The sequence below is a fragment of the Pyrus communis genome, chromosome 7 (assembly GCF_963583255.1).
Source record: "Pyrus communis chromosome 7, drPyrComm1.1, whole genome shotgun sequence".
NCBI lineage: Eukaryota > Viridiplantae > Streptophyta > Magnoliopsida > Rosales > Rosaceae > Pyrus > Pyrus communis.
The window spans coordinates 15,926,950-15,937,978 of NC_084809.1; the positions used below are offsets into that span (position 1 = coordinate 15,926,950).

General features: G+C 38.2%; 1 protein-coding gene across 1 annotated transcript; it reads right to left on the reverse strand.

Moving 5' to 3' along the window:
* Positions 1–2,528: 2,528 nt before the first annotated feature.
* On the reverse strand, positions 2,529–2,960 carry LOC137740625 (uncharacterized). Its single transcript, XM_068480462.1, has one exon. It carries the CDS (start codon positions 2,958–2,960, stop codon positions 2,529–2,531), a length of 432 nt encoding a protein of 143 aa, XP_068336563.1.
* Positions 2,961–11,029: the final 8,069 nt, after the last annotated feature.

Sequence of the window (11,029 nt, forward strand, 5' to 3'; positions counted from 1 at the left end):
ATGCACTCTTAATCATAGAGCCACATGCACTCTTAATCATTCAGCCACATTTTCTCCCATTCTCTCCCTATAAAACCGTGCATCCCATCACCTATAACCAACAATCCTTGGTGCCGTGCATTCCCCTTTCATTTTCCAGCATTTCCCCTATCCTGGCAGCAGCACTCCAACCATTCCTCACTCCATTCCACACATCCACATACCTTTCCACCACCTTCCAACCATCAAACACTCATCCACACCCAACCTACACCCCTTGCCGTGCCTCTACACCCCCCAAAACCCATTCTACATCATCAAAACAGCCCAGAAACCATCATTATCCAATCTGCCTCAAGCAAGGGAAAGGAGATAGTTTCACACAATTGTTTGGCTCTTCATTCTGAGTTGTTGAACAATTATAGGTGTATTCTATCTTATATTTCAATGTCTAATTCATGTAATCTTTGTTTTGCTTTGAGAATGATTGGCTAAATTCGTTTTGGCTAAGGGTGTATTCGAAACCATGATTATATATGTGAAATAAGTTGATTACTTCCAGTTATCGTTGCATAAGTCGTGAATACAATTTGCTTAACCGTTTGATTTAGAACTTATTCTTGTATGTTGATTGAGAGTGCACGCTTAATTTGCATGCTTGAATTTGGTGCTAGGATATAAGTTTGTTTCACCTAATCGTTATGAATTTATATTCACAAGTAGTGAAGGTCGCTAGTCACGATCATGTTAAGTAGATTCCTGGCAAGAGTTTCATGCTTTTCATAGTTACAAATGCCTTGTCGATGCTTATGATTTCCAAAGATCGTAATGTTTCTAACTTGTATCTTTATCATGCTGTTCATATAGAGAACTTGTTAGGAATAATTTGTTTGCGATGCATATTCATCTAATTCAATGATTCTAGGGAAATCTGAAGGTTAATTTAAGCGGACCTAATTAACTTGGAGTGTCAAGGTTCGTAACTTATTGAATTGATAACTGGAAGTTGATTTACGTTGCATATATTTCATGTGTGGAGAAGAACCCCTTAGCTATTCCATCATCCATTGGTCTATCACAATTTATCTTACAATCTGTTTTCTTTACAATCTATCCATTTAATTTAATTTCGTCCAAACACAATCCCCCCATATTTTGTTAAGTCTTAGTCATTACAATCTATCTTATTTTGTGTTTTTAAGTATATGGAGTCTTGTGGACTTGTTTTGAGTTTTTGTTAAGTGAGTTAAGTGTTTTAAAGGTTAGTTTTATTTATTGGAGTTAGTTTAAAGTGTTTAGCACCCCTAGTTAATCCCCAGTCAGAACGATCCCTACTTACATCATTACTACAATTGTCACAAATAGGGTTTAATTTGTGTGTCACATTCGTATCGCATCACGTCACGCAAAGCTGTTTTGCGCGACGTAGGTGTGCCTGCGTTGTGCAAAGTTGGGATAAAAAGCAGTAAGCATTCTTGGTTTGGAGCCAAAATCTTGCGCGACACAGTCAACGTCGTGCAAAGTAGCTTTGCACGACGAAGGAATGCGTCGCGCAAGCTGTTTTGCACGACGTAGGTGCTCCTTCGTCGTGCAAAATAGCTTTGTGCGACGCATTCCTTCATCGCGCAAAGCTACTTTGAGTGACGTTTTGTGTTTAGCGTCGCCCAAACATACTTTGCGTGATGAAATTTGCTGTCTCGCGCAAACATGTTTTTGTAGTAGTGGTGATTGTAGTCCTAGAGTGTATATCATTGTTACACCAAGTCCTGTTCATGTCAGAATGCCTCTACATAGCATGTGTCGATGAGCACTCGAAATGATATGTTTGCTTATGCGAGATTAAGTGATTACGAACGTCATGTGCTTACTTATGAAATATCATGCCATATTAAATTCTTGAGATTTTGCAGGCTTCGGTAAGTACTTTCTTACTATACGTAGTATGTATATTTTGGAAACTATACTCGTTTTACGGCGAGGGGTTATTATGCTTTCAAAAAGGTTTTTTACAAAGATTTATTTTTTGCCCACTCACCCTTGTTTTTCGCCCTTCCAGGTTTTAGTAGCTGAGCTTTCGTATCGATGAGGATTCTTGGCAATCTAGGCATTGATGATTACCACTGATGGTATAGCTCTCAATCTACTATATTGTACTTTACTTATACTTTGACACCATGTGTGAAATAAGTTCATTCCCGCTTACTAGCGCACTCTTATATTTAGGCACATTTTAGGTTTAAATTTATTCAAAATTTCCACATCACTACACTTTATGGCTTCGTCATCCTCCTGGTGTTAGCCAGCATAACTCGATTCGGAGTCTAGGTGGACATATTGGGTCGGGGTGTGTTAGCATAAACTTGCCTATGTGCCCGTCTAGGTCAAGACTCTCATGTAGACAAAAAATAGACAGAAAAAGTAAGAGACTTTTGGATACTTTGTTTTTTTTTTTTTTTTTTTTTTTGAAGGAAACACGATATCATTAACTGGGAAAGGTTACATTGTTTCTTGATGAGACGATCTAGAATAACACTCGGATGCTCCTCAATCTAAACTAAGCGTGTCCCACTTGACACTGCTACATTTGCCAAACAATGGGCAACACCATTATTATTCCTAGTAATAGAAATAAACTTTGAAGCAGTAAACGAAGCTGCATTATGTAAAACATCCCCTGCTAGCAAATCCATAGCTGAAGCCCGATCCACACAAGTATTGATAATGGAAATTGCTTGGGAAGAGTCACTTTTGACTTGAACCTTTTGATAGCTAAGTTGTTGAGCCAACTCTACTCCATGCTTAATCGCTAGCAACTCAGCTTGGAAAGCCAAGGAAACAATGGGAAGAAAGCATGCTGTTGTTGCCATAAAAGCTCCCTCTACGTCACGGATTACCGCACTAGCCCCACTTACCTGAATATGCAATTTAGTAGCTCTGTCCACATTCACTCTCACCCAATCCTCCACTACCACCCCAAGCATCGAACCACTTCTTCCCCCTGCTGAGTACGAGGCGTTTGTTGTGAGCAATAAATACAAGATCTGTCGTAGTCTGGAATTCCTGCAGCTATGCCACGGCGCGTTGCTTCACAACCCCTGGGGCCTCTTGCTTCCCACTCCAAAGATGCCAGACCACCATACAAATGAAGTCGAAAGCAGAATGATTAGTTTGTAACAACAATAAAAACCACTCATTGACTGATTCGCAAGGGACGAAATCAACCAAAAAGCTATGTAGGGTTGCAAACCATGTAGCTCTAGCAAAATGACACTCATTGAGAACATGCACCACCGTCTCCGGTGTTCCATTATAGAAAACACACGTCAAATCCGATGCTACTCCTTTCTTAGATAAATTCTCTTTTGTCGGGAGAATATTTTGACAAGTCCTCCACACCATATTCTGCACTTTCGGCAAAACTTTGGCCCTCCATATAGCTTTCCATAAAGGAGTAAACGAATTACCTCCAGAAGCTAAAGAAGACGCACTTAGTGACAGTGGTTTAATAGAATCCCATGCAACCCAATAAACACTCTTGATTGTGAAAATACCCCGGTCATTATAATGCCAAGTTAGTTTATCAGGTGGAAGTCGATAACTAATGGGCAAAGAATGAATATGCTCCTTGTCTTTTTCTTCAGAAAACTCAGTCAACTTAGCGTCACACCACTCTTTCCTTTCTACATCAATGAGCTCATGAACCCTCATATCCTCTTGAGATGGAGCGTGACATCATTATGGGACGAAAGGTCGAGGGTTGCGGCACCCACCTATCCCTCCATACCCGCATTGAAGCCCTATCCCTAATCAGCCATCTCGAGCCCTTCTCCACCACCATTCTAGCTTTGAGTATGTTAGACCAACAATAGGAAGAAGACGAGGGAACCAGGGTGTCCCAAAAGGAAGTATTGGGGAAATACTTAGCCTTAAACAACATTGCTGTTAAGGATTCTGGATATTGGACAATTCGCCAACCTTGTTTTGCTAGTACCACCAAATTAAAAGCATAAAGGTTTCGGAACCCCATACCACCTTCCAGTTTAGCAACGCACAACTTATCACATGATTTCCAATGAACACGTATTATATGCTTGTTCCTCATGTTTTCAATAAGTTCTAGTAATTTATAACTTATATGTCATTTTATTTTAAATATATGTATCCCAACATAATTATATATTATTTTTAAATATAAGTAAACATTTATTTATATGATATATAATAAATTTAAATAGAATTAGAAAAACCCACCTAGACCCCTAGGTGTGGGGCCCTTGCGCACTACCTGATTACCGCCTAGTAACTTCTAACTTCTAGAAACTTGCCTATAAACGATAATATTTTTTAACCTCAGGTAAATATCCCATAAAATATGTAGTCTTTGATGCTAATAAATACCTATACAGAAGTAGGAGCCTATTGTGCGTGAAGTTAAGAAAAAAGGACCTTCAGAAGAAACCCTAGTCGCCGATCTCTTGCCTTGATTTTGGTATCGGCAACAATCCTATTTTATATCTTCTTTTTGTTTCCAGTTGTGATCATTCTCTCACTTTGTTGATGGTAGTCTATGTAGTTAGGATCGCTCCCTCACTGTGTCAAGGAGATGTTTTATGATTACGGTTGTGGTCCTGAGTTTCTGTTCAACCTGATGCCCTAGAGGACATCTGTTGTACACACAAATCGCACTAACACTATCAAAATTTTGCCGAATCTTTGAATGAAGTTGGCAACATATTCGTACTAAGGCTAATTGGTCCCCAACAAGTAGTTTGTTAGGTTGTGCAGCTCCAACAACTGTGTTACATTTATTGAAAGGAGGCCATTTTATCTCAATCAAAGCATACTATATATAAGTTTGTTGCCACAATACTAGTTCTAAAACGATCTGAACCAGGTATGAACCATCCACTTAATTACATTCACGTTTTTTTAGTTACCGCTTGTTTGAGAATGTGTAGAAACTTTGTTTCTTTCTCGTGAGTGCATAATTTACTTGTAGTGCTTTTGTTAGATACACTACAAAAATTTTATTAAAAGTCCAGGTTCGTTTTAAAAAATGGATTTTACAACTTATAAGCATTTCTAAGTCGTTGAAAGTTGTGGATTTCCAACCGTGATCAAGGTCTTTCTCGTCAGCCAACGTACTTTGCCCCCGAGCTCAAACCCTTTCCCATTTCCTTTAGTTTATATTAGATCAGTGATATCGTTTGTAATTGTTTTCTTAAACATTTATCAGAAGTGCTTTTATCTCTTTTAAAAGTTGCGTCAAACGGCTGTTTTTTTTTTTAATGCCAAAAAGCTGTAGTCGCTAAAAAATAAACCATACAACTCTGCTCTTGGCGGTATACTTCTTTGGTCTACCTAACATCACCCTACAAAAAATATCCTTTTGACACCCTGCAGGAATTATCATTATCCACCATTACTTGGTCTTCATTTTTCCTCCTTTCCGTTGTTTGCTCAAAACGCACCCTACCGAATTCTCATTAATCTGCAAATGATTCCTTACTTTTTTCACTTTGTTTTTGGACAGATCCTAGAACTGGGACAGGACATTCCCATTGACTTTCACAATGGTAGTACTTACTGGTTCTCCGCCAATGTTGTTGTTGCCAACTAAACAACTGACCTTTCCGTCGAAAAACAAATCAACGTTATGCTGGGAAGGAACAAACAATGGCTCACATACTAATCAAAGTAACCCTAATTCCACGCCTGCTGCTACCAAGGTCTTTCCCAAGGGCAATGTTATCGTTGCCTCCAAAGAAGAGGATGACAAAACTGCCGGACCAGCTGCCCCTACTAAGAAAATGCCACAACATCCGAACATGGAATCAGCAACGTACGATGGGGTTTATGACATGTTTCGTGGACGATTGGACGAGAGTGGTTTTGTTTTCCTACAAAACTTTGCAATTAGATCGTATGAGTTAGGTCCTAATGGCAAAGCAACCATGACTTGCTTGATGGAGCGTTTACAGGTTTTCGATTTCTTATCTTTGTCAAGAGAGAGCATATACAGGTATACTGTCACCTTGAAGTAAACTAATGCTTAACTGTGATGTTCTTTATGGCTTTTGTATGTCTAATAGGAGATATCAGTTCAGCACTGCAGGAGTATTGGGCTCTTTGTTGGTGGTTTTGGTTCATCACTAGAGAAAAGCAAAAGGGGCCAAGTGTGGGTGGTCCGGAAGTTACAGGCTGTAGTGGATAAATATCCTTCTTGGTAAACCAATATACTTTACCCATTAAATTCTGATACATATATTATTGTGCAGTTTTAAGACTGCAGGATTTTGGGAAAGTTGAAGGAAATTCGCTGAAATAATGAATTCACAAATTCCATTGTTTTGATAAATATGTCGTAACATAATTTTGTTCTATGTTTGAAGGGCTGATGTTATTCAAGTAGATAGCTGGAGTGGGGCATCAGGGAACAATGGTATGTTCCGGGATTGGATCTTTCGTGATTACATAACTGGAGAAATGTTAATGCGAGCAAGGGGGTTAGAATCCACACTACCTAAGATTTTCAAATTTAATACTGTCTTTAATTAGTCCTTTGTTATCCAATATGTTAATGGTCTTTTGAGCTGCTGGCTGAGGTTTCCTGTTTTTCTCTATTTGGCAGTCTTTATGTGCTGATGAACATAAAGACAAGGAAAGTTGGTAGACTTACTGAAGAGATCAAACAAGAGTTTAAACCTTATTTCGTGGACTCCGATCCTCTCATTGACATCAATAGCACAAAACTAGGACGATTGAACGTTGATGGTAGAGATTATGTTCAAACAGGTTTAGCAGTAAGTATCTTATGCATATATATTATTAGGAGAGGGTGAAATATTATTTGCTTATTCCTGAAGCAATTAACTGACATATGCTGGTCCTCTTCAAATTGCATTTCGCCGCCTGGTTGGCGCGATTTAGATATCGATCAGCATGTGAGCCATGCAAAATACCTAGACTGGGTTCTGGAGGCGAAGCTTTTTGCAAGGCTGTTTCTTCACTTTTCAATATTTCAATAAAAAAACTCTCTTCTAATTGGAAAATTTGTTATCAGAGCATTCCTATCCCAACCTTGGAGAGCCATGAGCTTTCCTCTATGACTTTGGAGTTTCGAAGAGAGTGTAGGAGAGGGACAGCGTTCTGCAGTCCCTGAGGAGTACTGCAGTTGCTAGAGAGGGAATAGATGACTCGAGTACGTATAACAAAGGGGGTAGAGTTTGATCACTTGCTTCGTCTTGAACCCGGGTCTGAAATTTTTAGGGCAAAGACTGTTTGGAGGCCAAAATGATTTTGAGCACGCATAATATTCAGCAACAAGAGCATATGTTCTTGTTTCCTTATATATGTAACTCTTTTCTAAATGTACTACGTTTTATCGAATGTTTCTATTTTGAAATAACCAGAGCATACGTTGGAATGCATCGAAATATATGAGGAAGTACTCATTTGATCCATAGGATCCATGTGTTATACTGTAAATGGTGAAGAAGATAAATTTACCTCCAAAGCAGCTCGATGAATGATGATTCTTCAATTGAAGTTTGAATTATGTGTGTTCAACAATAATGGCTGCTATACACTCCTTAATAAACTCCATCGTAACAAGTGTTCTAAGCAACCTCACGGAAGTTAATTTTTCAGTCTTTTCAAACTTGAGGACTTTCTCCGATTTATGGGGAAAAAAAAATTGCTAGTAATGATGGTGGAAAGGTCACCCGTCGGACCATGTATTTATTGTATAGGACTCGTATTTTGAAGTAGAACAACAAGGGAAATTGTGAACTATATAAGATGTCCTATATGGTGAATACATGGTCCCTATGATAGTTTTATCTCTATCCTATTTTTGTACAGTAAACCGGAATATCCCTGTTAGTTCGTTCAAACCTCAAAAGTTATTCTTTTGGATGTATGCAATATCATCAGTGAAAAAAAATCATTAATATGGTATAAGGTTCGTACGTAGTAGAGACCTGGTTATATTTTCTCATTGTACATATAACTACACTTCTATTATAAGTATAGTATTTCTTTTTGTTTTTTGTTCAAAATAAGTATAGTATTTCTTTAACCACATTCACTTTACTCACCGACTGAGCTCGGTCAACAAGTTGGCACGCCCACATTCACCGAATGACATAGTTAGCTCTTTAGCTATTAGGCTAGTGCCACGTAGACTAAATAGTTGTTAGAGTCAACAAGTAAAACTTGTAACTATAGTACCAAAAAGTCAAACTATGCGGCGAAAAAAGAAGTTAAGAATTCGATGAGGAAAAACTAAATAAATGTCGAAGTACAATGAACACTAACTTAAACGAAAAGTATGAAACACAAAGCACACCATGACCTGATGAGATCACTTCGATCGCTTTGTAACATGCGACTATTTGAGATGAATATTTAATTTCACGACCAAATACGTTATATTATTAACAATATTATTAGGTAAATATATGTCAATTTGTAGAGGCCATGGCCCTTGCTCCCTTCCAAGCTATATAACCACATGAAGAGGAGGAAGTGCATGTTCATCCTTCCGGTATAAGACTAGAATCAACATCGATCGGAACTGACGTTCAGTATTCCGACCCTGCATTACTGATTTCCTGGAACGGAAATCTCTATGATTAGGTTCACTACTGTTTTGTTCTGTTATCAACCCCAAACAAAACTAATGTGATCTAGTTATGTCCCAGAGTCCATCACGTGTGCCTCTTTGTAGGAATATTACTTTGTCAAACACAAAGGAAACATATGCTCGGTTGGAATCAAACACTTCACTTTCTAAATTAAGGACTATGAAGAGGTAACTTCTATACCAAAATAAGTGGATAAAAAATTGGTACACAATATTTGTATTATATAGCACAACCATCTCTCTTGTTTAATTATATGATCATTACTTGTCAGAAGTAAAAATATGATACCTATCGTGTTGCCAACGTAATTAGTTATCGATATATGTTGTTCACGAGTAGAGTGCATATAAGTAAGAGAGAGAGAGAGAGAGAGAGAGAGAGAGAGAGAGAGAGAGAGAGAGAGAGAGAGAGAGAGAGAGAGAGAGAGAGAGAGAGAGAGAGAGAGAGAGAGAGAGAGAGAGAGAGAGAGAGAGAGAGAGAGAGAGTCTATATTATAACAACGTTGTAATTGTTGCATTCATATTTAGAATAGGAATGTGATGTATCTTATATTCCTATTAGGAGTATATTACCTATTCAATGTTGTAATCCTAAAGGGAAATGTTTTTACCTATCCTACTACTATAAATAAAGGCATAATGAGGTGAATCAAAGACACCTCACAATTAAATCAATCTCTCTTCTCTCTCAATATTGCCGAACCCCTCTCTCTCTCTAAACCCTAGATCATTCAATCAAATAGGCCTACAACACGTTATCAGCACACTCTTGCCAGAAGCTGAGGAATTGACGCATCGTTAGGAGGAGGCTATCATCCACCACATTCAAAGGCTTATTCGTTTTCTGCTAATCAGGTACGCTTAAAATAAAGGAAGATATTTGAAACGTCTATGAAGCATGAAAACATTCCCCATGATGCATGAACCCCTCTATGTTTATATGTTCCTTTCGATATATGTATTGTATATGTTCATATATTTGTTTCATGCATCGCACAATTAAATTGTTATGTGGAATTTGTGAGTCAAAATATATAAAATAAATTAGAAGCATATTTAGGGTTTCCTAAGGGATTTTGAAAACTATATGGGAATGGGATATGGTGCGGCACACCACCGCACCATCACTATGGACATAGCACCAGGCCACGGCCTGGATTTCAACTCGGTAGGGCCTAAAGCCCCACGCCCAAAACACTGCCAGCCCAGATTGGCTGGGTCCACTCCTGCATGCCACAGCCTTTATGGTTGTTGGGCTCATTGCCTGCCCCGGCTTGCATCCAATCCAACCCAGTTAGTTGGGATTTTCCCATGACACTAAGCCCAAATTATTTTGGGGCTATATTTTTTGACCAATAATATTATTTTAATATTATTTTGCTTCTACAATTGACCCCTTATGGCCCAATTTATTGAATTAATTAAAAAGTGACCTGCAGTCCATTAATCTGATAATGAATCCAAAATTATTGACCTGAATATCACTTTTGGACACTAATGATTCAATAATTTATTTTTATACTTTTAACTGTCACATACTTTTGTAGTAACGAAGCTCTTACACTTGAGTTCCCGAAGAACCTTAAATCCACTATATCTAAATTAGTATATTGCATTATATGTTTCTTGCAGAAACCTTTCATTATGAACTAATTGTTCATAAAAACTGAATTGAACCTATAGTTTCAAATTTAGTTCCCTTGAAACCTGAAGTTTTCATTCAAAACATACCACATCAAACTCGTAGTTTTCATGCATAAATTAAACCACTACATGTCTGTAGAACCTGTATGATCTACGATATATGTCTATGGCATACCATATGACTAATCACGTTTTCTCCCTCCATTTTAGGGACATGTTGAACTTGAACAAGCTCGATTTCTCCGCTCTAGAAGTCTTTGGAAGAAACTATTTGAAGTGGGTACAAGATGTGAAGCTCCATTTAACTGCAAAGGGTATTCGAGCCACCATTGAGGCACCTATCACTGACAAACCTGTTGACGAAGCTCAAAAGGCTACTGCAATGATATTTATTCAAAGACACACACCCTTTGGCTTGCTCTGGCCAATCATTTCGATCACCAGAAAGACATATATTTGCCTGAAGCAAGACATGACTGGCAGCATCTTCGCTTCCAGGACTTTAAGTTCGTGAATGAATACAACTTTGAAGTTTGTAGAATCCGTTCTTTGTTGAAATTCTGCAAAGTGGAACTAACCAAATCAGATCTCCTAGAGAAGACCTATTCGACCTTCCATGCCATAAATATTGTCCTGCAGCAACAATATAGGGCACAGAAATTCACCAAGTTTTCGAATTTGATCTCTGTTTTAATTATCACTGAAATGTAGAACCAGCATCTAATGAAGAATTATCAAGCTCAACCCACTGGCTCGAAC